Source organism: Dermochelys coriacea, chromosome 18 (assembly GCF_009764565.3).
Source record: "Dermochelys coriacea isolate rDerCor1 chromosome 18, rDerCor1.pri.v4, whole genome shotgun sequence".
Lineage (NCBI taxonomy): Eukaryota > Metazoa > Chordata > Testudines > Dermochelyidae > Dermochelys > Dermochelys coriacea.
In genome coordinates this window covers 6,111,145-6,136,665 of record NC_050085.1, presented here as the reverse complement: position 1 = coordinate 6,136,665, position 25,521 = coordinate 6,111,145, and the positions used below count along the sequence as shown (strand labels likewise).

General features: G+C 57.3%; 1 protein-coding gene across 1 annotated transcript in view; it reads left to right on the top strand.

Moving 5' to 3' along the window:
- Positions 1 to 20,786, top strand: part of LOC119845046 (anoctamin-7-like) — a 31,399-nt gene extending 10,613 nt beyond the window's left edge. Inside the window, exons 10-23 of the mRNA XM_038376781.2 lie at positions 991 to 1,087; positions 1,583 to 1,726; positions 3,011 to 3,148; positions 4,164 to 4,262; positions 4,800 to 4,902; positions 6,036 to 6,147; positions 9,571 to 9,625; positions 10,244 to 10,341; positions 11,198 to 11,334; positions 11,738 to 11,943; positions 14,010 to 14,155; positions 14,729 to 14,819; positions 16,053 to 16,187; positions 18,502 to 20,786. Of these exons, the coding sequence (XP_038232709.1) occupies positions 991 to 1,087; positions 1,583 to 1,726; positions 3,011 to 3,148; positions 4,164 to 4,262; positions 4,800 to 4,902; positions 6,036 to 6,147; positions 9,571 to 9,625; positions 10,244 to 10,341; positions 11,198 to 11,334; positions 11,738 to 11,943; positions 14,010 to 14,155; positions 14,729 to 14,819; positions 16,053 to 16,187; positions 18,502 to 18,528 (1,588 nt within the window). The 3' untranslated portion in view covers positions 18,529 to 20,786. The remainder of the gene's footprint in view (positions 1 to 990; positions 1,088 to 1,582; positions 1,727 to 3,010; positions 3,149 to 4,163; positions 4,263 to 4,799; positions 4,903 to 6,035; positions 6,148 to 9,570; positions 9,626 to 10,243; positions 10,342 to 11,197; positions 11,335 to 11,737; positions 11,944 to 14,009; positions 14,156 to 14,728; positions 14,820 to 16,052; positions 16,188 to 18,501) is intronic.
- The last annotated feature ends 4,735 nt before the right edge of the window (positions 20,787 to 25,521 follow it).

Sequence of the window (25,521 nt, the reverse complement as noted above, 5' to 3'; positions counted from 1 at the left end):
GGGCAGTTGGGGGGGGGCCTATAGGAGCTATTCCAGCAGCTCCTGTCACTCTCCGCTCCCAGGCCTAGCAAAAGCCCTAGGGTCACCTGCTGTGAGAAGAAAGCGGGGGGGGGGGGGAAACAGTGAGGTGCTTTGATACGTGGTGAATAGATAGAAGGATGGGTGGGTAGGTGCGCAGGTAGTGGGTGGGTGGGTGAGGGGATGATGGGTTGTTGGATGGCGGGTGGGGAGATGATAGGTAGTTGGGCGGATGTATGTAGGAATGGCTGGATGGACGGGTATGTGAGTGTGAAAGGATGCATACGTGGATGGGTGGATGATGGATAGATGGACGGGAGTGTGGGTGGATGATGGATGTGTGGAGGGATGGATGGGTGTGTGGGTGGATAATGGGTGGGTGGATGATGGACGGATGGATGGATGGATGGGGGTGTGGGTGTGTGAATGGGTGGATGGATGGGTGGGTGGATGATGGATGGATGGACCGTTGGGTGGGTGGATGGGGGGACAGGTGGGTGTGTGAATGGCTGGCTGGCTGGCTGGATAGATAGATGGATGCGTGGGTGGATGATGGACGGATGGATGGATGGGTGGGAGGGTGGGTGGATGGATGGACTTGTGTCTCTCTGGGATGAAGCCGAGCCTGATGAACCTGAGCTCCATCTCTGGGGTGAACGTTTAGAGATGTTGGCTGTTCTCCCCGCCCGAGTTCAGAGGCTGGGTGGGAGTTCGGGGCACTTACTGCTGACTCCATCCTAGGTAGTTCTGGAGCTCCCTGATGATAACTACCTGTGTAAGAACATGTGTGTCTGTGCAGACACATGCATGTGCTGGTATGTGTACATGTGTGTGCATACGTGGTGGTGCATGTGGGGATCTGTGCATGTGTATGCGTGTATGCAGTGGGGGCGGGGTTGGTGAAGCGCTAGCCCTGTGTTTCTCCTGAGGAGCCGGGCCCTGCTAACCCAGCCCTGTGCTCGCTCCCCCCAGGCAGGAGATCTGTGAGAGCGGAGGCCAGTTTCTCATGTGTCCGCTCTGCGACACGTGTGAGACCTGGAACATCTCGGAGATCTGCCCCATGGCTAAGGTAAGGGAAGGCTGCTTGGGGCTAATGCAGGCAGGGCCCAGACCCTGCTGCCCAAGGGGGCCCAGCTTGATGCAGTGAGAAATCCCTGCCTTTGGGGTTTTCCCTGCACAGATGCCCACAAAGCCATGTGTCGGAGCTCCCCGCGCTGGCGCTGCTCGGAGCTGTGCTGAGGGGAGGGGACTGGAGCTCTGACTGCAGGGGAGCCCCTGGCTACTCCAGTCCCAGCATCTCCCAGCAGGAGGCGCTGTAGGAAATGGCACAGTAGTGTCAGCCCCAGGAACTAGCGCCCCCCTGTCCCACTCAAGGTGGGAAAGGCGTAGGGGGACTGGTTCAAAGAGAGCGTCCAGCTACCCCCACACCAGCAGGAGGCGCAGTAGGGAGCAAGGCTAGGGGTGTGAGCTGGAGGCGGTGAAGATGTAAATGCAGGTGCAGGGGGAAAGGGCTTTTGCGTCTGGCGAAGAGGCCGTGCGGCCCCTCTGTTCTGTGCCCCTGCAGGTCGGGTACCTGTTTGATCACCCCGGGACGGTTTTCTTCAGCGTCTTCATGTCCTTCTGGGCTGTGACCTTCCTGGAGTACTGGAAGAGGAAAAGCGCCACGCTGGCTCACCACTGGGACTGCATGGACTTCCAAGAGGAGGAGGTGAGTTCCCACGACCATCCATCCACCGCGACTGGCTCTGTCCGTCTGCCGTCAGGCCACCTCGCTGGCCAGGATGGGTGCAAGGGTGTGTGTCGGAGATCCTTCCGTCTCCTCCCTGAGGCCAGAGGGGGCTCTGGCTGGAGACACGCCTCCCCCTGCAGGGAACGAGACCTCCTGCCCCAAAAAACAGGCACAGACCAGTGGAGTTTAAGGAGACTCTCTCTCTTCAGGCCTCCAACCACTAACTGCACCAGTCCCAGACACGGGAGCAGGGCCGAGCACAGTGATGCACTGACTCCCCCAGCAGTGGCACTGAGTTGGCAGGTGGCACCATTCCTGTATCCCCCTCGATAGCCCACCAAAAGCCCCCACCCTTCTGCTCCCCAGCTGTCCCCTCCCTTGGGCGGAGACCTGCGTCTCTCTCCCTGTTGCCTGGGGTATTTCCAGGCTGTGCAGGCCCCTGCTTACACTGTGCTATTGCCCAGCAAAGCAGGCTGGCAGGTGGCCAGCTTTGGCACTTTGCTTTCTCTCCAGAGGCTGCAAATGGTGCATTGCCTGAAGTTATACGGCACCACCCAGCTCTTCCTCAGCAAGCACATTGATTCGTATGGTAAAAGCATTGCAGAGAAAATCGATTAAACAATAAAGGAACCTGCACACGTGCTAAACAGCTGAGCAGAGATTGCCCCACTCGAACCAGGGCTGTGGCTGGTGGTTAGTTCTTCAACCCCACCTAGGAGGTTCTCCTGGGCTCCCAATTTCTGCGCCTCTTATGCTCAGAACTAGCACCCCCGTGAGTGTGAGAGTCACCCCTTTAGCCTCTCTGGGTCTCTGGAGAGCCCCTGAATAGGGCGTAAGTGGACAAAAGGCCCCCGCAGGGTGATGCGCTGAAAGGAGATCTGCAGAGTAGGTGCCTCCTCCTAGAGATTTCCTAGGGAAGCTACTTCAGCGTGTCTGGCCCCTTGTTTTAACAGTGTCCTCTGAAGCACGGAACCTTCCCAGAGTTTGCATCAGCCCCATGTCCTCCGAAAAGAAGTCACTTGCCCTCCTACAATAGGATACAAACATCGGCAGTTGTAACGCTGGGAACTCCCACGATACTTATACTTAACTCAGCAAGGAGGTTGCAGGGTCTGGGCATGCCTGCGGATGCCCAGCTGTCCAGAAGAGTCCAGCAGAGCCTGTTCTCTCCCCAGCGGGGATGCCCTGGGAGGGGGAACCACACCAGTCATGGCAGGTGAATGGGGGCTAAATCCCCCTCTGGCTCCGTTTCCCCTCCTGCAGGAGCAGCCCAGGCCTGAGTTCGCTGCCATGGCCCCGTGGATGGAGCAGAACCCCATCACAGGGGTGAAGGAGCCGTACTTCCCCAGGCGGGACCGCCTCTCCCGCGTTCTGACGGGCTCCATGGCCATTGTCATCATGGTAAGGAGGAAGGCAGGGCCCGGCTGACATCCCCTGCCTGGGTGAGGTGGAGACGTGCCCACGCAGGACACTGCCCTGTTCTTTGAACTGGCTGGCTGGGGCTCAAACTCATCTGCCACGGAGCAGGGCGAGGAGAGTGCTGACGGCGATTCCTGTCTCCAGCCTTTTTCCTCCTCTCCTGCTAGCAGATGCACAGGCTTCTGGCACCGAACACCGCTCCGCTGCCTCCTAGCTCAGGCCCTGTCCCCAAGCCAGCCTTCCTCTCCGCCCGGGACTGAGACCCGGAAAACTCATCTCATGCCAGCCATGGTGGTAGTGAATTTAAACCCCACTGACCGGGGAAGCTTAGGCCCAAAGGGCTCCCTGTCCCCCCCACCCCAGATTCCCCCCAGCGCAGCATGCAGAGACCCTGGCGGAGCTGTTAAGCACGGGCGGGTTACGAGGGAGGCCCCACGACTTGGGCTGGGTGCTGACAGCTTTGATCGTTAACAGGCATGGCAAAGAGAATGGAGGTGATTAGAACAGACAGTGCCTGGGTCGGGTGTCACTTCCAGCTTCCCCCTGCAGGGGTCACTCTCCTGAAGCCCCCCGTTAAAGGAGCCCCTGGCGTGGGTGGGAAGGATGGACTGCGCGTCTCCACGGGACATCTGTCCTCCTTCAGCTGCCTGGGGTGGGCTCCTTCCACCAGGAATGTGGCGAAGTGGCCTGGCAGAGTGATAGGGTGTCCCTCAAACCTGCGCCGAGACCCACATGGGGTCCCCCCCAGAGTGTTGGACACCAGCTCCGGGCCCCAGAGACCCCTCCCTTCACCCAGCCCCACAAGAGAATCGAGCCCAGGGCAGGCCCGGGCCGGGTGTTGGCAGGTTGGGAGGCTCAGAGCCTGCGCCTCGCTGGCACAGTGGAGCAGTCCAGATGGGGGCACTCGCTGCTCCGCGTGCCGTCCGCTCCCCGAGTCCAGTGCCGGGCCGCCCACCTCCTGCTGCTTACGCCTGGTCTTCCCCTTGCCCCCTCCCAGCTGTGTGTGGTGATGATCTTCCTGGTCTCCGTGATCATGTACCGGGGCATCATCAGTGTGATGATGTATCACACGGGCAACCCCATTCTCATGACCCAGGTGAGTCCTGTGCCTTGCGGTGACTCAGAGCCACCCCCTCCTGGACAGCCCTGTGGTCCAGCTGTGCTTGGAGTGCTGTGAGCTCCCAGGGAGCTCTGACGGACCCTGCTTGGACCCAGCGCTGTCAGTCGGCTGCTGGCCACCTAGCTGTGGCGGGCATGTTGGCTGACGGCAGCTCCTAAGGCCGCGAAAGGTGGAGCCCCAGCCAGCACTGGGCAGCTGCTGGAGAGAAGCCCACCCGGAAAGTCTATGCCAAGGCTCAGCTGGACCTGGGGCAGGGCTATGGGGTGAGTGCACTGCACTGGGACTCAGGAGATCTGGCTCTATTCCCAGCTCTGCCTTGGGGCAGGTCACTGCCCTGCTCTGCACCTCAGTTTCCACATCTATAAAATGGGGCTCGTGACCCTGACCTCCTTTGTGAAGAGCTTTGGGAGCTGGTGCTGGCTAGGAGCCAGGGGTGAGTCACGACTCAGGAAGTTCCCAGGGCTGGCGAGGCTCCCGGGAGGGAAGCGCCTTGCTTGTCTCGCTGTTTTACAGGCTGGGAATATAGCGAACATCAGCAGCACCCTGGTGAACCTAGCGCTGATCCTCCTCATGAGCCAGGTCTACACCTCCCTGGCGGAGAAGCTCACCCGGTGGGGTGAGTAGGAGAAGCCATTGGCAGTGCTGCCTGGCTGGGGCTCCCCCCAGGCTACTCCCACTGTCCTACAAAGACCTCAGCTGAGGCCCAGCCCCGGAGCTGTGGCGGGGGGGAGCATGGCTACTCTGGCTTCTGGGGCTTCAAGAGCTGGATGGTGCCACCTCAGGTGAGCTCTGGGGGGCACCCTGCATCCTTGCAAAGGTCTGACAAGTCCTGGCCTTGGCCACCTTCTGGGTGCCAACTGTGCTGTGTGGACGCGGTGGGGGCAGCGGCAGGGCTCGGGGAAAGGCTGCATCACAGATCCAAGCTCTGCTGAAATAAATATGGTTCCTCCATCCCTAACCAATTCAGCTACAGAGACCTCGGCCCATCCCCTGTGTGGGAGGAAGGAGCGGGCTGTGCGGGACCCGGCTGGTCGCTCCCATCCGCATAAGCCCTGCACCAAGGTCACCAGTGGGCGTATGGAATTTTTGATTGGCTGATGCACTTTCCACTGGTCTGTCAGGGCGTTGCTTGGGACCAAAGGTCCTGCGGGTGCCTGTATCCTCTTTACAGCCAGGCCGGCTGAGAGCCCCCATCATTAGGGGCCCTGCTGGAGAGAGAACCTCATGCAATAGGCGTTCCGAGTCCCCCAGCCACCGACTTGTGTAACAGCCCTCCCACCATCAGTCATCAAGGGGGATTGAAGCTGGGGCATTCAGCGCCAAAAGCGCCTTTCCCACTTGAGCTAAAGGAGCAACTCCATAAGCTGGCAGTAGTAGTAGACTCTTACCTTCTTACATGGACCAGTCACTACAGTGGGACAAACACCCTGACTCCTGTACTGTGGGTTCCATGTGGATGTGTATTGCTCCTGTGCCCGGCTCAGCCCTGATGGCAGACCTGTGACTAGAAACTGTTGCAGAAATCCTGTAAGGGTCTGAGCCCTGGTCTATCAGCAAGAGGTGTCGGCGTGAGCTGGGGATGGCTCAGACGTGGAGTGCAGGGAAGGGGGCATCCCCAGTGGCAGAGGAAGTGACGCTCCCTCCCGTAGTCTCATGCCTGCTGGCCCGGGGAGCTGACTGGCTACCGTGGCCGCTGGGCAGTGCCCATGTGTGACTTCCTGACACTGCCCCCTTGCGTCTCCTCCACAGAGATGCACCGGACCCAGACCCTGCACGAGGACGCCTTCACCTTCAAAGTCTTCATCTTCCAGTTCGTCAACTTCTACTCCTCCCCATTCTACGTGGCCTTCTTCAAAGGCAGGTGCGAGACGGTGTGCTGCTCCCGGCTTTGTGTGCGAGGGGCCCGGGTGACAGGGATCACATGTGAGGCAGGCTGGTCCGGTGCCTCCCTGAGGCAGGGAGAGACGGGAACTGTGTAGCAGTGAACCGGGCTCCATGGGCAGAGCTGGAGGCTGCAGCCACTTGAGAGACGTTCTGTCCCTGAGCCACGCCGTGTTCCACTGCAGTGACACGAATGATGCCGGTAAATGTGCCCAGCGTGTGTGGCACCGTGTACATGGTGCATGCACACTCACATGAGCCATAAGCATATTACATGATGGCACATGCTCCTATACATGGTGCATGCATGTCGGCATGCCTGACCTATATGGCAGTGTGTGCTGTGCATGGCACACATTAGCATGCTGGGTGGCTGTATGGTATGTTGCGCTACCCCTAATTCTGTGTCTTCCAAACACCGTTCTGACCCTGGCCATGGAGATAAGTTCTGGGGAGGGGTGGCTGGCTCTTGACACGCCTTCCTAGGGAGGGGAACCCCCTCCCTTGGAGCCACCTGCCAAACCCCAGTTCAATCACATCCTGTGTAGGGAGGGCCTGGATCCAAGGTGCACAGTGATCAGCCAGGGAGGAATGATGTGGTTACTCTGGGAGGACCAAAAAGGCAGCTGTGACTCATCTGTGGAACATCTAGCGGCTTCAGTCATGCCCGGGATCCCCATGCCATGTGTCTGCCGATGCCCCTGCACAATGGATGCGCTGTTCAGCTGTGGGCTTGGAGATTCCCCCCCAAAACCACACGTGGGCGAGGTTTATGAATACACCATTGAATCTATCACTCCCTCTCGCCCTGCATGAAACTGCTCTGCCCTCTTCCGGTGGGTCCTCGCCAGGGTTGCCAGGATCCTCTATAATTATTAACACATCATAACAGGTTTCAGAGTAGCAGCTGTGTTAGTCTGTATTCGCAAAAAGAAAAGGAGGACTTGTGGCACCTTAGAGACTAACAAATTTATTTGAGCATAAGCTTTCGTGAGCTACAGCTCACTTCATCAGATGCATTCAGTGGAAAATACAGTGGGGAGATTTATATACACACACAGAGAACATGAAACAATGGGTTTTATCATACACACTGTAAGGAGAGTGATCACTTAAGATGAGCTATTACCAGCAAGGGGGGCGGGGAAGGGAGGAAGAAAACCTTTAGTGGTGATAATCAAGGTGGGCCATTTCCAGCAGTCAACAAGAACGTCTGAGGAACAGGGGGGGGGGGGGGAGGAGAAATAGTATGGGGAAATAGTTTTACTTTGTCTAATGACCCATCCACTCCCCAGTCTCTATTCAAGCCTAAGTTAATTGTATCCAGTTTGCAAATTAATTCCAATTCAGCAGTCTCTCATTGGAGTCTGTTTTTGAAGTTTTTTTTGTTGAAGAATTGCAACTTTTAGGTCTGTAATCGAGTGACCAAAGAGATTGAAGTGTTCTCCAACTGGTTTTTGGATGTTATAATTCTTGACGTCTGTTTTGTGTCCATTTATTCTTTTACGTAGAGACTGTCCAGTTTGACCAATGTACATGGCAGAGGGGCATTGCTGGCACATGATGGCATATATCACATGGGTAGAAGTGCAGGTGAACGAGCCTCTGATAGTGTGGCTGATGTGATTAGGCCCTATGATGGTGTCCCCTGAATAGATATGTGGACAGAGTTGGCAACGGGCTTTGTTGCAAGGATAGGTTCCTGGGTTAGTGGTTCTGTTGTGTGGTGTGTGGTTGCTGGTGAGTATTTGCTTCAGGTTGGGGGGCTGTCTGTAAGCAAGGACTGGCCTGTCTCCCAAGATCTGTGAGAGTGATGGGTCGTCCTTCAGGATAGGTTGTAGATCCTTGATGATGCGTTGGAGAGGTTTTAGTTGGGGGCTGAAGGTGATGGCTAGTGGCGTTCTGTTATTTTCTTTGTTGGGCCTGTCCTGTAGTAGGTGACTTCTGGGTACTCTTCTGGCTCTGTCAATCTGTTTCTTCACTTCAGCAGGTGGGTATTGTAGTTGTAAGAATGCTTGATAGAGACCTTGTAGGTGTTTGTCTCTGTCTGAGGGGTTGGAGCAAATGTGGTTGCATCGTAGAGCTTGGCTGTAGACAATGGATCGTGTGGTGTGATCTGGGTGAAAGCTGGAGGCATGTAGGTAGGAATAGCGGTTGGTAGGTTTCCGGTATAGGGTGAAGCCCCTCCCCCCCATCTGAAAGAGGGTCAGATCCCCGAGGGGCTTTGCACAACCATCCGGTTGGCTGGCTCAGAGACACTGCTGCCCTGCTCTCCTAGCTGCAGATGAAAGTCTTTGGAGCAGATGACTTAATGCTGAATTTATGCGTAAAAAATCTCAAACCTCCTGCATGTCCTGATTTCCATCTCCCATCGCTGAAGTGCAGGTGACATTGGTTTTGGAGCTGGGAACTGGCAAACCAGAAACCTGACCTACCCCGAATTCAAACCCCTGACCTTGAGCCTGGTCCCCACAAACAGGGACCGATGTGAAATCTAGGCAGTTTGCTGGAGGATTGCAGGGATTAAATCTACCACCGGGGGAGCCCTTAGAGCCCCAGTCATGAATGACCCCCCCAGGGAACGCACATGTGGCATGTCAGAGGGTGCGGGTTAGGTTCCTTCTCCAGTCCCTGGCGGGACCGTCCTGCAGGGAAGGGGTTGGGCTGAGTCTGGGCTGCAGTTGCAGCTTCAGAGAGGAGACTGGGACGGGCACCCACGGGCTCCGTGACGCTTGCTGGCATACTGGGGGCGGGGGGAGTCTGTGCTGAAAGTGAAGTGTTGCTGCTGAATGACCCCTCTCTCGAGCCCTTCGGTACTGCAGGACTGTAGCACCGGCAGGCCCATTCCTTGCTGGGTGGATCCAGGCTAGGTCTGAGGGAGGCCCCCTGGGGCGACAGGAGTCAGCGCAGGCCGTGGGGTCAACCTGAGGGTCAGAGAGAACCGCCGGGTCTGGCTCATGTCCAGCAGACGCCCCGAAGAATCGCCTGCCTGCAGCTATCTCACTGCCTTGCAGGGTCGGATCCCTGCACCCAGCACACCCACCCCCTGTCCCTCCCGTGCCTCTTCTCCTTTCCTGGGAGGGGTAGCCGGTGCTGGGGGGGGCTGTCTCTGGGACAGCCTGGGCGAGAGCAAGGAGATGCGGAGCCAGAAAGGGCCGTTGGGCCGTCTGCTCCGCCCTGCGTGGCACAGGCCAGAGGAGGTCCCCCTGCACTGGGCCCATGCAGTTGTGCTCGGCTAAGGCAGGAAGGCAGCCGGACTGGCTCTGAAGCCCTGAGGAGACGGAGAGCCCACCCCCCTCAGCAGTCTGCCCCAGTGGTTAGGCATGGTGAGAAATGAGCCAGTCAATGCCTGCCCTGCCACAGATCAGAGAAACAACTGACCAGGCCTCTCCTGTCCCCACAGGTTTGTGGGGTACCCCGGGCAGTACGGTATGCTTCTCGGCCTGAGGAACGAGGAGGTGAGTCTCGGGGGCAGGGGACACCACAGGGAGCCTCTTGGAGCCCCAGATACGGCCAGGACCCCAGGGCGCTAGGTGCTGTACAAACCCAGAACAAAGAGCCAGTCCTCTCTCCAAAGAGCTTTGATGGTTTATCCTTTACCAACCAGACTTCCTGCTCCCTGGGGGTCCCTCCACCCTGTCCTCAGTATGCCCAGCCCTTAGGAGACTCCTCTTATGTCCCACCACAACGGCCTTAGGGACCCTGCTGGGCTTCTCTGATGCTGCCAGGCAGACAATTCTGCCCGGGGCAGATCACTGCATTTGGCAGTGGCCGCTCTCTGAGATGGGATCCAGGCCGAGAGGGACCCCGGAGGGTGGGGGCTCCCATGCTGTGAGTCTGCTGGGGCAGCCAGTGGAGAGGCAGCATGGGAGCTGCTCTGACCTGTGCTGGGAGCGTGTGGGAGCTGGACCTCTGGAGGCTCAGGTCTCTCTCCCCCAGGGCTGGGTCTGGCTGGGTTGTTCTGCACTGGGGAAGTGCAGGCCAAGCCAGCTGCTGAGCTAACCCAGCCCAGCTGAGCTTGCACTGTGCTCATGGCCTGAGTGACCGTGTGCGCCTGTCTCTCCTGGCTCCTGCAGTGCGGCCCCGGGGGGTGCCTGATCGAGTTGGCGCAGCAGCTGTTCATCATCATGGTGGGGAAGCAGATCATCAGCAACATCCAGGAGTTCGTCATCCCGTGAGTGCCCGGCGGAGCCTGGTGATGGGGGCAGCAGAAGGAAACTACCTGAAAGGGGGTTTCAAAGAGGATGGCTCTAGACTGTTCTCAATGGTAGCAGATGACAGAACGAGGAGTAATGGTCTCAAGTTGCAATGGGGGAGGTTTAGATTGGATATTAGGAAAAACTTTTTCACTAAGAGGGTGGTGAAACACTGGAATGCGTTACCTAGGGAGGTGGTAGAATCTCCTTCCTTAGAGGTTTTTAAGGTCAGGCTTGACAAAGCCCTGGCTAGGATGATTTAACTGGGACTTGGTCCTGCTTTGAGCAGGGGGTTGGATTAGATGACCTTCTGGGGTCCCTTCCAACCCTGATATTCTATGATTCTATGAAACCAGCTGGCTTGGTGTTCGGCAGCCAGGAGCTGTTGGGGTTGTGATGGGCTACACCCCATCCCATAGGGCTGGGAACCATCGGGGCAGCACATGCAGGAGCCAGAAGGCGGGGGGCGGGCCATGCTTGTAAGTGGCCAGAGCATTCGGTTACAGTCAGGAGCCTGCGTGCGTCTGTCCGTTCAGTGACTGGAAAAGGAGCTTCTAGGGGCTGAGTCGGGGCCTCGTCTGGGTGGCTCAGAAATCCAGTGCGGGTTTCTCCTCTTGCCAGGCTGGGGGGCTCTTGGCACTGACCCACTGCTCTAGCAGATGGCAGTTTCCACCTGTGATGGTTGCAGGGAAATCCTGGATAGCACCTGTGTGATATAGATTAGGACGCAGCACGTGGCCATGTGCCTCACTCCCTCTGGCTGGTATAAAAACAGCCCCCACCCTCCACACACACACGCCTAGAACCAGCCCATGGATTCTCCCCTCTCTGCAGCAAGCTGAAGGCCTGGCAGCAGAAGCGCAAGCTGGCCAGGGTGCGGGGCACGCAGATCAGCCAGGAGCCCCCGCGCTGGGAAGAGAACTACGAGCTGATCGAGTGCGAGGGGCTCTTTGAAGAGTACCTGGAGATGGGTGAGCGAGGGGCGCAGCTGGCCGGGTTAGGAGACGCGCTGGCAGCTGGTGCCCAGCGACTCTGGCTCGGCCTGCGTGGAAATCCCAGACCGCAGGTCGCTGGAGCTTCAGCCTTAATGCGGGGAGCTGTATACCCAGCCCTGCTGCTGGAGGGAGAGCCAGGGCCAGGCCTGAAAGGTGTTTGATTGATAACTAAAAGCTATTCATTCTATAGAGAGTGCTGGCTGGGGGAGCTCCCAGCCATTTGCAGCAGGGGGCGCTGTAGGGAGTGGGGCAGAAGTGCCGGCTGCGGAGGGGCACACCCAGGTACTCCAGTCCCAGCGCTTCATGGGATCCTGCTGGCGATGGGGGAGCAGACCCCGGCTGAGCGGCCGCCTCACTCCTTGCTCCCTTGGGCTTGCAGTGCTGCAGTTCGGGTTCATCACGATCTTCGTGGCTGCCTTCCCGCTGGCCCCGCTCTTTGCCCTGCTCAATAACTGGGTGGAGATCCGCCTGGACGCCCAGAAGTTCGTGTGTGAGTACCGGCGCCCGGTGGCCTACCGCACCCAGGACATCGGGGTCTGGTTCCTCATCCTGGAGGTCCTGGCTCAGATCTCCGTCGTCGTCAACGTGAGTGCAGAGCCGGCTCCTCGGAGGCTGTTCCCAGCCACAGCATCCCCAGGCCAGGCACTGAGCAGGCCTGGAACAATCCAATATCGGGTCCTCTCCCGACTCACCCTGCCCGTCCCATGCCCTGCTGGCTCCCTGCCTACATTCCCACTGCCCCCTGCTTGAAGCAGCCTCCTGCTGCTTCCCTGGCACCCTCCTTACTCCCTCTCGCCCAGCTGCCTCTGCTGGCTGCCTGCCCCGGCATGTCCCTGGCAGGAGCTGCGTGGGGTGGGCGCCACGCATACAGGGCCCTTCGTACACTAATCACCCACTAGTGTTACTGACGTAGCACAAGGACTCTGCAGGGGCCCCAGAGCACTGGACAAAGCCCAGCTGCTAAAGGAGTGGTGCCCCCAGTGAAGGTGAGGGTGGATTGTGCCCTGACTGCCTTGGGGATGGGCTCTGAAGACAGAAGGTTGCCAGAGCAGGATACCATGTGCCCCAGCTTTCCCTGCCCTTGGTGCTTCTCTAGGGGCCGGGGGTCGGAAGTGCGCCCTGTGGCACCCATCCTGGGTCCCACATGTCTCCCTATGGCTCCCAATTCCCTTCTCTGATCTCTGCCACCTGACACTTTCCAGCTGGTCTTAGGTGACTTGAGAGACAATGTTCTTTGACAGGATAACAAGCTTTGTGGGTTGGGGGAAGCAGTAGATGTGGTGTAGCTCGACTTTAGTTAGGCTTTTGATACTGTCTCATGTGACCGTCTCATAAACAAACTAGAGTAATATTGCCTAGGTGAAGCTACTATAAAGTGGGCGCATAACTGGTTACAAAACTGTTCCCAGAGAGGAATTATCAGTGGTTCACAATCATGCTGGAAGGGCATAACGAGTGGGGTCCCACAGGGATCGGTTCTGAACCTGATTCTGTTCAATATCTTCATCAATGATTTAGATAATGGCACAGAGAGTGCACTTATAACGTTTGTGGACAATACCAAGCTGGGAGGAGTTGCAAGTGCTTTGGAGGATAGGATTAAAATTCGAAATGATCTGGACAAATGATCTGAAGTAAATAGGATGAAATTCAATGAGGACAAATGCAAAGTACTCCACTTAGGAAGGAACAATCAGTTGTACAAATACACAAAGGGAAATGACTGTGTAGGAAAGAGTACTGCAGAAAGGGATCTGGGGGTCAGAGTGGATCACAAGCTAAATATGAGTCAACTGTGTAACGCTGTTGCAAAAAAAGCAAACATCATTCTGGGATGTATAAGCAGGAATACTGTAAGTAAGACACGAGAAGTCATTCTTCTGCTCTACTCCATGTTTATATGACCTCAATTGGAATATTGTGTCCAATTCTGGGTGCCACATTTCAGGAAAGATGTGGACAGATTGGAGAAAGTCCAGAGAAGAACTACATAAATGATTAAAGGTCTAGAAAACATGAGCTATGAGGGACAATTGAAAAAACTGGGTTTGTTTAGTCTGGGGAAGAGAAGACCGAGAGGGGACATAACAGTTTTCAAGCACATAAAAGGTTGGTACAAGGAGGAGGGTGATAAATTGTTCTCGTTAACCTCTGAGGACAGGACAAGAGGCAACGGGCTTAAATTGCAGCAAGGGAGGTTCAGATCAGACATTAGGAAAAACTCCCTCATTGTCAGGGCAGTTACGCACTGGAACAAGTTACCGCAGGATGATGGGAAATCTCGGTCAGTGGTGGTTTTAAAGAGCAGGTTAGACAAACACCTGCCCGGGCTGGTCTAGAAGATACTTAGTCCTGCCTCAGGGCAGGAGACTGGACTAGATGGTCTCTCGAGGTCCCTTCCAGGTCGCCATCTCTATGTGGTCCCTGAAACCCTGCATTGACTTGGCTGCTCTCCCCCCCCGCCAGCCACGTTTCTCTCCTTCATTGCTCCCAGCAGGGCAGCCTGTGGCCCGAGCCTCCAACCCCTCCTGTGGCAGCCCCGTGCGCTCCACGGTGGGGAACCCTGGCTCAGCTGTTCTCACGCCTGGGGAGGGGGGACCGGGGGACGTCCCGGATGTCTCGCCATTGACCCCCGTCCTTCGCTCGCTCAGGCCTTCCTCATTGCCTTCACCTCGGACTTCCTGCCCCGGCTCCTCTACCAGTACGAGCATGAGAGCCAGCTGCAGGGCTACGTCAACTTCTCCTTGGCCTACTCCCCGCCACGCTACGTGGCCACCGGCAACCACACCCTGTGCAGGTGCCAGGCACAGGGAGTTGGTGGGAGGGGCAATGGGGGAGAAGGGAGGATGGAGGAGGTGGGGGGAGGGGGCAATGGGGAAAGGGGAGGGACAGCCCAGGGGGCTGGGGAGCGGGCGAGGGAGGAGGGTGATGGGAAGCTGCTGTTAAGACCCTTCCTCTCCCCAGCTGAGCAGAACCAAGGCCATTTTCAGAGGCTTCCCTGAGTCTGGGCTTGGAGCCGTTCACCGCCGGGTCACTGGGTGCAATGAAGCTGGGGCTGGTAGCAGGGGCAGTGGTTCAGGGGCTTGTGTGAGATGCGGTTGCTGGGTCTCCATCCAGTTCCCAAAGGGCAGCTGCCAGGAAGGCTCCGCCCGCCCTTGGCACCGGCTGGCCACTCACTGGCAGGTCAGCATGGACCCTGGGCTGACTGGGCCGTGGGGCCTGACCCTGGGGGGCTGTAGTTTGGGGGGGTTGGAGTGTGGGAGCTGCCAGGGCTGTCAGTCTAGTAACTTTTTCTCGCCTCACCCACCAAAGTGAGGCTCACGAGTGGGGGACTGAGCCACCCCCCCTAAGCTGCTGCCCCTCCATCCAGGTACAAAGCCTTCCGGGATGCCAATGGGAACTACACCCTCTTCTACTGGAAGCTGCTGGCCATCCGCCTGAGCTTTATCATCGCTTTCGAGGTGAGCCTCGGCCAGCGCCGTGCAGGCGTGGGCTCGGCGATCCTCCCACCGGCCCCTGTGCCGCTCAGAGCCCCTGCCCACCGGACTGGACCCAGGCCAGGCCGGGGAGCTGAGAGCGAGGCGGGGAGCGGCTGGGCTGCCCCTTCTTCTCTGCTGGGTCGCTTTAGGGTCCTGGACCATGCCCATCACCCTGGCTTATTTCTTTCCAAGTGGATCAGAAACCTCCGGGTGGGGGGGAGCGTTGCTAGTGTGAACACACCAACCTCACCCCGAGACCCCAGCACGAACCAGACCTGAGCTGTGGATCCTTTCCAAGGACCAAAAAATTTCTTTCCTGCCCCATTCCAACTATTTGGCATTGTCACCTGACTTTCAGCCCTCCTTGGCTCCCTCCAGAGACGCAGGGACCATGCCAGGGAGGCCGGCTGTACAGCACCCCCATCTGGAGGACTTTCATGACTGTCCATGACACACTTGGACGATGAATCGGTGCTGCGTATCCAAGCCCAGCTGGAGCAGAGGCTCCGGGACTCTGGCGAGAGGCCCCGTTATTGTTATGTGTGTGACCGTAGCATTAGGAGCCAACAGACACTCCCTGCCCCTGGCGATTTGGTATGAAGCTCCCAGGTCTGGGAATGCAGAGTTTTGGTTGGAGGGTAAACCTGGGGGTGTTGAAGGTGGCCAGACATCGACTGGGAGTGATTCTGACCTGGGCTGGGCCAGACGCTTGGGAATCAAAGGGAGGGGATGGACAGTGCCCAGTGTGGCTTGAAAGGCAGGGCTGGGACCAGGCCACATTCAGCACCCTGCCTACTGCTTAAAACAGTCTCAGTGAATAAGCCAGTGGCTTGCAGCCTGTGGGCTGGAGGCGAGCGGCTGCTCTCTGTGGGGCTGGGTGGACGGCCCTCCTTTGCTGTAGGGCTGGGATCTGCGTAGCTGTCAGAGCCCCTGGACTCTAGTACCTGAGCCCCACATGGTTGTCAATGTGTCTGTCCTCATGACTCCCTGATGCCCCAAAAGGCTAAGTGCCAAGTTCGGGCCCTAACCACTGGGCCAGCCTTCCCCTCTGGCCAGGACTAACAGTAGAGACAGCTGGGCCATTGCGAATAGAGCCTCTCTGAACCTTGTCCTTTCTTCTTGTTTTCCATGTGGCTTTATCCTCCCTGCCTCTCTCTTTGTCCGTCTGTCCCTGCTTCTCACTTTCTGTCTGTTTGTCCTTGCCTCCCCCACCAGCACGTTGTCTTTTTCTTCCTGCGCCTTATCGACTGGCTGGTGCCCGATGTCCCAGGGTCGCTGGAGCTGACGATCAAGCGAGAGCGCTACTTAGCCAAGCAGGCTCTGGCCGATAACCAGGAGGTGCTGCTGACGGTGAGTCGCGAGTCAGCTTCACCGGGTCAGTGTGCGAGGAGCCGGTGGGCGCGTGTCTGTCCTTGTCCTTGTGAAACAGACGCGGGCTAGTGAGTGACTAACAGGAGACCCGTGGAGTGGGAGGCCCTGGGCTGGAGAGGCTGGGAGCGGGGACAGTTGAGGTCTGGCCCCATGCGTGGAATCGCTCTGCTTCTTGCTACCTCATTGCCCTCTGCCAGCTGTTGGCCACCGGCTCTCTGCGTTGACGCATCAGGAGAGGCTGAGTTTTGTTCTGCGGTAACTTAGCGAAGTGAGGAACTCGGAGCTCTGGCTCCTGCCGGGCGCAGCGTGGACAAGTGTGAGATTCCGCACGCACAGCTCTGCTGGTGCACTTCAGTGCCCATCTGTCCAGTCCGGTCCCCCCCAACTCCGCTGTTACCCCACAACCCTCATCTGCAGCAGCTCCCCAGCTCTTCCAGCCCAGGCCTCATGAGCACCAGGGTCTGCTCCGCACTCTTGCAGGGGTTTTGTGATACGGACAAACATCTGCCAGGGTCAAGCAGAAGCCGCCAAGCTCGTATCACCTTTGGGACCCCAGATCTCTGAGTGCAGTGGGCTCCTGCACTAGCCCTCCGGGTGCCAGCTGACCCCTGGGATAGAGCTCGCCACTTCCTGTCACAAAGCAGGTGGGAGCTGATTGGTCGCGTCAGGACTCGGCCATTGGGAACAGTTGGTCTCGGTGCCAGATCCTGCAACGGGTACCAGCTGGGGCTGTGAGCTAGCCTGCTGGTACCTCGAGGTCTGTGGGCGAGATACCTACCAGTGAACTTCACTTCATGGGTTACACCACCTCCTGATGTGTGTCTGCCCCCTCTGCCACTAGGAAGCAGATTTGGTTCTGCCAGCTGGCTCATTTCCATCACTTCCACTCAACTCCAGAATGCTCTTCTGGCAGCACAAACTCTGCACCTGTAACGGGGCAGGGGTGGGGGGCTTAGCCAGTGGGATCTGCAGTTAGGGCAGCCCAGGTGACTAACCCGGACTGGATCTCTCTGCTCACCTGGAATGGGCTCTGGCGGCAGTCTGGGCTAGGATCCAGCACCCCGTTAGACAGACTCTGGGAACAGCTCCTGCTGCTGTTTCTCGATTGTTGTTGCTTGCTGTGGTATGTGTTGTGTTATGTTTGTGCAATACACACCCATGGTGCTCACCTTTCCCTGGCTCATTCCTGACATCCCGAATGTTCCCTGGCCCATCCCCACACTCTCCTGGTGGGCCCCATCAGCAGCATTCACCTGCAGGGTTACTGTGGGCAGAGTGGGCTTGGCAATGTTGCCATCTGAATGCTAAAGGGGACTGTGTGCCAGGGTGGGGAACTGCCCCCTGCCTGCTCCCAGGGCCTCCCCACAGGGGGTTGCTCCTCTCTCTTCATTCCCATTTTGGTCTCATTATTAGGGTGGTGCTGCTGCCCCCAAATGAACAGGACAGTGCGTGAGAAACATGGAGAAGCGGGGTCCGTCCCTGGGGGGCCGATTGAGACACATGGGGTGGGAGTTTCCAGAATGCTTCGCATTGCATTGTAGTTTTTTTGGGGGGGGCAACACCACCCTAATAATCAGACCAAATGGGAACCTCAACTCTGCCCATTGTCTCAGGGCTTCTGCCCCATGGGGAGCACCGGGGCTTGGGGCTCCAGAATTCAGCCCTGCTTCACCTGGCTTCAGCCCCTCAGGGGGCACCGGGGATCAGAGCTTCAACCCCGCAGCTCCTGGCTTCAGCCCTGCGGGAGGTGCTGGGGCTCACGCTCTGGGTTTTAGCTGCAAGGCCCCGCAGCTCCCCTGAAAGGGTTTATGGCCCCTCTGTTGAGAACCGCTGGTGTATGAGACACTTTCATAGAGCTGAGCTCTTCGTGTGTGAGCTGTGGAACTCATTGCCACAGGGAAGCTGGAGGCCAGAGAGGAACGGGCACTTGGGTGTATCACTGCAGCACTCGGGAGTTTACATCAACTGAAGGAAGAGTGCAGTGCTGCAGGGGGGAAATGCCACCCCCACCCAGACACAGCTCCAGTTAGCTCCTTCAGACCTTCCTGGTCTGTGTTGTCCCCCGCAGAGCTGGAATGAAGCGCCAGCACCTGCGTTTTACCCTTTCCCCTGCTTGCAGGATTTTATTACCCCTTTACCCCCGATCTAGCCACCCCCTATAGTTACAGTGCTACTGTGTGGGCCCAATCCTGCAACGCAAGGGGCCTCCCCACCCCTCGCTTGCAGGATCGGGCCCGGAGCTGAGACCGTTGGTTGAATTCTAACCCTGCTGTTCCCTCTCCACCCTGTGCAGCAAGCAGCCTTTCATCCAGCAGCATGAGCTAGCCGCGCCGGCTGGGAGCAGCCCCTGGGGGCTTGGCAGATGGGAAGGCAGAGCTGGCTGTGACCGGGGCCCCTCCACACTTGATCAGGTGACTTGCCACTGGCAGGGTCCACGGAGCTGTCCAGAGGGGCCAGCAAGGCAGCAATGGCCCATCAATGCCCCACAGATGACTTTCGACCTCCAGAGTGCCAGGGCGAGGCTCGACGGACTCGGAGACATGCCCGGCCTGGGTGTCACTAATGAGGCAGCTGGCGTGTGCGGAGCATCCCAAGCCCGGAGGAGGAAGCTGGAGCTGGCTGCCAGGGTGCTCCTGGCTGAGTTGGCCCAGTGGGCCCCTCGCTCGCCCCCAGCCTGCAAACGCTTTGCTGCCTCCAAGACGGGTGGTGATGGGTCCAAAGCTGGTCACACTCCAAGACAATCAGCAGCAGGGGCTCCATGCGTCCGGCTGACTCTGACACATGCCACGGCCCCTCCTAATCACTGTGAGTGGGGCTGGCTGTAAGGCCAAGATCACCCCATTCAGAGCGAGCGGCCCTGGGACACAGAGCAGCAGCTGGAAGGGTGCACTGAGAGAAATGCACTGCAAATGCTTCAACGCAAATGCCCCAGGGAGGAACAGTGAGACATCCCCCCGCTCTGCCCTGTTGTTCATCCCCCCGATGCACACAGTGGGTCTGAGCCCTAGTGGGCCCATAGCCCAAGTTGCTGGTGCAATTTACGGCTCCTTTCACGGCTGATCGGAGATACCAGTAGAGACAGAGACACTGTGCCAACTTTTCCCTTCCTCCCAAGGCTCTCGGTGGAATTAGTCTTCCAGCCCCAGCTCACTTACCTTCTGGGCCAAGATCGTCCAGAGAAGTTTGGTAGCAGCTCCTGCGGGCTGGGCTGGCCTCCTCCGGGCCATGACTGCAAGGGTTGTGAGGAGGGCAGGAGAGGCTGGGGGCAGCCAATAGATGCCAGCAGCCAGTGATACAACCAGGCCTCTGTGACTGTCACGTCCTGTCCCCATGTGAGAACCAGGCTGTCAATTTCTCACACTTAGAATGTTTGTGGATTGACCCCGCACCAGGGATGTAGTGATGAGCACAGGTCCTTACCAAACTGGGCTAGGGTTCTGGCTCAGTTCACAACAGAGGACACAATTAGTTAGACCCCCAAGGAGCATGCGCCTTGTTATAACTAAAGAGCACAAAGCTCCATGGCTTTCAAGCCCTAAGGTAGCACACTTACACTTAACAACTCGGATGCAATAACGAGATGAATGGGAAATGAAGCACCTCAGAAGCCCTGAATCAGGAGCCCAAAGAACCTGAAATGTCATGACTTCAACTAGATTTTTTAGACCCATCCTTTCTGTAACTACTGGGCTACATATCCAAATTCAGTCCCTCTCTGTGGCCAGCTAAGGTTTGTCCCTGTCCATTATCCATACGCGGCATTCCTAGTGTCCACAACCAAACTGCTGATCATTAACATTAATAATTTGCACTGATCATTTCTTAACAATCCCTATACAGCTGTACAGTCAAACTGTCTAGGTACCACCAGGTTACCAAACTGCCAGACTCCAAGACCCCCTGATTGCAAAAGCGGGTCTTGCAGAAACCAGAATTTGCAACCTGGGATTACGTTCTCAGGCTGGAAGCACATTAGCTAAAATCCCAGCTTTTGCATGACAAAAATGTAACCTTTCCCATGGAGACAGGCAAAGCCTAAAACTCCCAATTATTTGTGGTCACCAACCATGTTTCAATCTAATAGCTTTACAAAGCTACCACCTTGTACCACACGGGTCTCGACACTTATAGCAAGTTAAGTTTATGCATGGGACTGGGTGATAGGTCAACACAGGGCTGGGCTGGTGGGAGCCAGGGCCACTTACTCCACCAATGACATGCAGCTGTTCCAGGCCAGACTGAAGAGGGGCAGGGAGGGGATAATTTCAAGGCTATAGAAAAGCTGCCACCATTGTTTGAATTTCCTCCATGTGCATGCTCATTCCCAAGGGGAGCCACTGAATGAGGACGTTCCCTGCCCTGCTCACCTGCAGTCCCCCTAAGCACCAAAGGGAGGTGCTGCAGGGTCAATCAGACAAGGCGATCCTGGCGGGCCAAACTTTGCGGCCTCTTCCAAGTCCTCTGCACATAATGCTAGCGACTCCGCTGAGCCTGGCCTGCCTGGAGCATGCACCCCGGGCCACGCAGAGCTCCTTGTCATGCTGTATGTGCAGGGGGGTGAATAAAACCAGGAATGACCTGATGGCAGCTGGCGTGGTTGTGTGGTGAGGGGTCGGGTGAGTCGTTTGCTTGTCCAGGGGGCCTGGATCTCCAGCTCTTACTGAGTGGAGCCAGCCCCACTCTCTTGCTGGAAGATGCTTAAGTCAAACACCAGTGACTGGGCGAGGGTTGCCAACTTTCTAATCGCAGAAAACCGAACACCCCTTCCCCGAGGCCCTGCCCTCCCACTTCCCCGAGGCCCGGTCCCCATCCATCCCCTCTCCATCCATTGCTCGCTCTCCACCAACCTTGCTCATTCATTCATTTTCACCTGGCTGGGGGAGGGGGTTGGGGTGTGGGAGGGGGTGAGGACTCCAGCTGGTGGTGCGGGCTCTGGGGTGGGGATGGGGATGAGAGGGTGGAGGTGCAGGAGGGGGCTCTGGGCTAGGCAGGGAGGCTGAGGGGTTAGGAGTATGGGAGGGGGCTCCAGGCTGAGGCTTGGAGTGGGGCCAGAAATGAGGGGTTCAGGATGTGGGCTGGGGGCTCTGGGCTGGGGTAGGGGGTTGGGATGCAGGGAGTGTGGGGTGCAGGCTTCGGGAGGGAGTTTGCAGTCTCCAGGTAGTGCTGACCTCAGGCAGCTCCTGGGAAACGGTGACATGTCCCTCTGGCTCTGAGGTGGAGGGGCAGCCAGGGGCCTCTGCGCGCTGTCCCTGCCCGCAGGTACCGCTCCTGCAGCTTCCATTGGCCATGGTTCCTAGCCAATGCGAGCTGTGGAGCCAGTGCTCAGGGTGGGGGCAGCATGGTGCAGTCCCAGTCATAAGCTTTCGTGAGCTACAGCTCACTTCATCGGATGCATTTTACATCATTTAAAATGATAAATAAATGTAAAATGATGAATACATTTAAAATGCATCCGATGAAGTGAGCTGTAGCTCACGAAAGCTTATGCTCTAATAAATTTGTTAGTCTCTAAGGTGCCACGGGTACTCCTTTTCTTTTCATGATCACGCAGTTTCCATTAGTATTTACTTTATTAAAGACATTAAAAAGGGCTCTATCCATATCCAAATTAGATCCCGGAGGTCTATAGCACACCCCAAGCACTATCGTAGGAGAGGCTTTACTAGTTTTCTTCCCCTATGTAATTTTTGCCCAGACGGATTCTGTCTTATCCATTGCATCGCTTCTTATTTCTTTACATTCTACCTCATCATTGATATACAATGCTACTCCACCACCTTTACCTTTGTTTCTGTCTTTCCTAAACAGCACATACCCTTCAATACCTGTAGTCCAGTCATGACTACTATTCCACCATGTTTCTGTTATCCCTATAATATCTGGTTTCACTTCCTGCACCAGTAGCTCTAGTTCCTCCATTTTGTTACCTAGGCTCCTCGCATTGGTGTATAAACATCTTAATTTTTGCTGTTTGGCCTCGCTCACATTTTGTACCCTATTAGGCACAGTCATTCTACAGCCAGTATAACCTATTAGACTAGTATCCACACCACCCTCGCTCCTTATAGACATTCTCCTACCCACGGCTGTATCCTTTCTTACTTCGTCTTCTTCCCTCTCAATGCTAAAATCTGGCGTGGAGATTTCCTGGACATCTCCCATCCATCTCCCCCCAATTCCTAGTTTAAAGCTCTCTTTATCAGTTGTGCCAGCCTCGATCCTAGAAGTCTATTTCCTTCCCTACTCAGATGAGTCCCGCCGGCTCAGACCTCTGCGAGGGGCGGTCCCAGTGCCGCCCTGCAACACCTGCGCGGTCTGATCCCCCCCGGTCAGGGGAGTTCTGGGCTGACTGATCTCCCGGCAGTTCTCCAGTTCGCCGCCGGCTGGAGGAGAAACTGAGCGATGGGGGAGCCAAGGCAGAGAAGGGGGGGGCGTGTTGCTAAGGGAGTCGCCTGACGCTCTGTCTTGTCCCCTTCGTTCTCCAGCCCTGCGTGGCCAGGCCTCTTCTGCAGCGTTGCGGTTGAACCCTGGCCCCTGACTCTGGCCCGTGGGCGGCATCGGCCTTCCCACGGTCCCCAGCCCTGCAGGCCGCTTCCCAGGGGCAGCCCTGCTTCCCGGAGTGGCTACGATCGCCACCACGTAGGGGGCATGGTGGCTGCTCCCTTCCACCTCCTTGCGCTGGGACAAACCCCTCCAGCCCTGGCTCCTGGCTTCTCACAGGCCCTGGGGACACTGCATGGGCAGAGGGGCACCCACGTCCGGAGCACCGTGCAGTGGGGCACCCAGCAGGTTCCACCGTCTCCAGAGAGCCGGGCAGCGACAGGGTGGGTGCGCTGGAGCTGCCCGGACGGCGGACTGGCGTGGAGCTGACGCGGGGGACTTTGGTCCTTTGCTTGGTGGCCGGGGTTGTGGGGCTGGAGGGAGCTGGGGGAGCGGAGCTCAGGGCCCTCGCTGGGAAGAGCCGGGCTAAGGGCTTGCGGGGGAAGTGGCTCCTGGGGGAATCTGAACAAACTCGCGAACAAGGAGGCTAATTACGGCCCCGTGCCTGAGCTGGGGCTCTCAGCTGCTGGAATTCAGCGCCTGGAGCAGGGTGGGCGGGACAGCGCGGTCGCCCCCTGTGATTTACGGCCCAGCGGAGAAGAAGGAGGTGAAGGGAGGAAGTTTGCTGGCTCCTCAGCACTGAAATGACCCCCTGCGGCTCCCCAGCTGCGGTGGAGGAGCCCAGCCGGGAACTCTGCCTGGAGAGTGGAGCCGGATCCCAGGCACCTCCGATCCTGGGGCCAACCCCCAGAGCCAGGGCCAGCCGCCAGCTTCACACAGCGCCCGGCGGGTTGGACACCGTTGTCCCCGCTGCTTCACCAGCCCGCAGCCCCGTCACAACCGTGCTGAGCCCAGGGCCTGGACGCGCGGTGCCATCAGGTCAGGGCGGCACCCAGCCAGCTCTGGGCCACCTCCCGGCCCCGTCTCCCGATGCCAGCATGTCTCCAGGCGCCATTGCATCCCGGTGCCAACCAGCCCTGTCCCGTGCCACCCTATCCCCACCCTGCTGTGCCCCGAGCAGTGATGCCAGCCCAGGGGAGAGCGGCACTGCCCCACCCCTGGCATGGCAGCTTGTCGGCACCCCGCCTTGTCCCGGTCTGGGGCCGGGGAAGCTCTGACCATGAGCTTCCGCCCCTCCCGGGCAGGGTGATGCTACCCTGGCCTCGCAGCCTGACAGGAATTGCAGCCGGTGAGGGGTAACTCAGCCCTTGTGAAAAGCGACCGCGGCCTCTTCAGTGCCCGCAAAGGGGGTAGGTGTAGCTCTTGGCTTTTCCAGCCCCTTGGGAAGAGGGCCCCATGGGGGGAGGGTGCGCTGGGCTGCCCCCCCATATGGCTCTGAAGGGGGCCGGCAGGGAGGGAGCAGGACCTTTGGAAAGTGTAGGGGACAATTTCCTGGTGCAAGTGCTGGAGGAACCAATTAGGGGCAGAGCTCTTCTTGACCTGCTGCTCACAAACTGGGAAGAATTAGTAGGGGAAGCAAAAGTGGATGGGAATCTGGGAGGCAGTGACCATGAGATGGTCGAGTTCAGGATCCTGACACAGGGAAGAAAGGAGAGCAGCAGAATATGGATCCTGGACTTCAGAGATGCAGACCTTAACTCCCTCAGGGAACTGATGGGCAGGATCCCCTGGGAGAACAATATGAGGGGGAAAGGAGTCCAGGAGAGCGGGCTGTATTTTAAAGAATCCTTATGAGGTTACAGGAACAAACCATCCCGATATGTTGAAAGAATAGTAAATATGGCAGGCAACCAGCTTGGCTTAACAGTGAAATCCTTGCTGATCTTAAACACAAAAAAGAAGCTTACAAGAAGTGGAATATTGGACAAATGACCAGGGAAGAGTATAACGATATTGCTTGGGCATGCAGGTGTGAAATCAGGAAGGCCAAATCACACGTGGAGTTGCAGCTAGCAAGAGATGTTGAGAGTAACAAAAAGGGTTTCTTCAGGTATGTTAGCAACAAGAAGAAAGTCAAGGAAAGTGTGGGCCCCTTACTGAATGGAGGAGGCAACCTAGTGACAGAGGATGTGGAAAAGCTAATGTACTTTTTTTTGCCTCTGTCTTCACGAACAAGATCAGCTCCCAGACTACTGCACTGGGCAGCACAGCATGGGGAGGAGGTGACCAGCCCTCTGTGGAGAAAGAATTGGTTTGGGACTATTTAGAAAAGCTGGACGAGCACAAGTCCATGGGGCTGGATGCGCTGCATCCGAGGGTGCTAAAGGAGTTGGCGGATGTGATTGCAGAGTCATTGGCCATTATCTTTGAAAACTCATGGTGATCGGGGGAAGTCCCGGATGACCGGAAAAAGGCTAATGTAGAGCCCATCTTTAAAAAAGGGAAGAAGGAGGATCCTGGGAACTACAGGCCAGTCAGCTGCACCTCAGTCCCTGGAAAAATCATGGAGCAGGTCCTCAAGGAATCAATTCTGAAGCACTTAGAGGAGAGGAAAGTGATCAGGAACAGTCAGCAGGCATTCACCAAGGGCAAGTCATGCCTGACTAATCTAATTGCCTTCTATGACGAGATAACTGGCTCTGTGGATGAGGGGAAAGCAGTGGACGTGTTGTTCCTTGATTTTAGCAAAGCCTTTGACACGGTCTCCCACAGTATTTTTGCCAGCAAGTTAAAGAAGTATGGGCTGGATGAATGGACTATCACGCGGATAGAAAGTTGGTTAGATTGTCGGGCTCAACGGGTAGTGATCAATGGCTCCGTGTCTAGTTGGCAGCCAGTATCAAGCGGAGTGCCCCAAGGGTCGGTCCTGGGG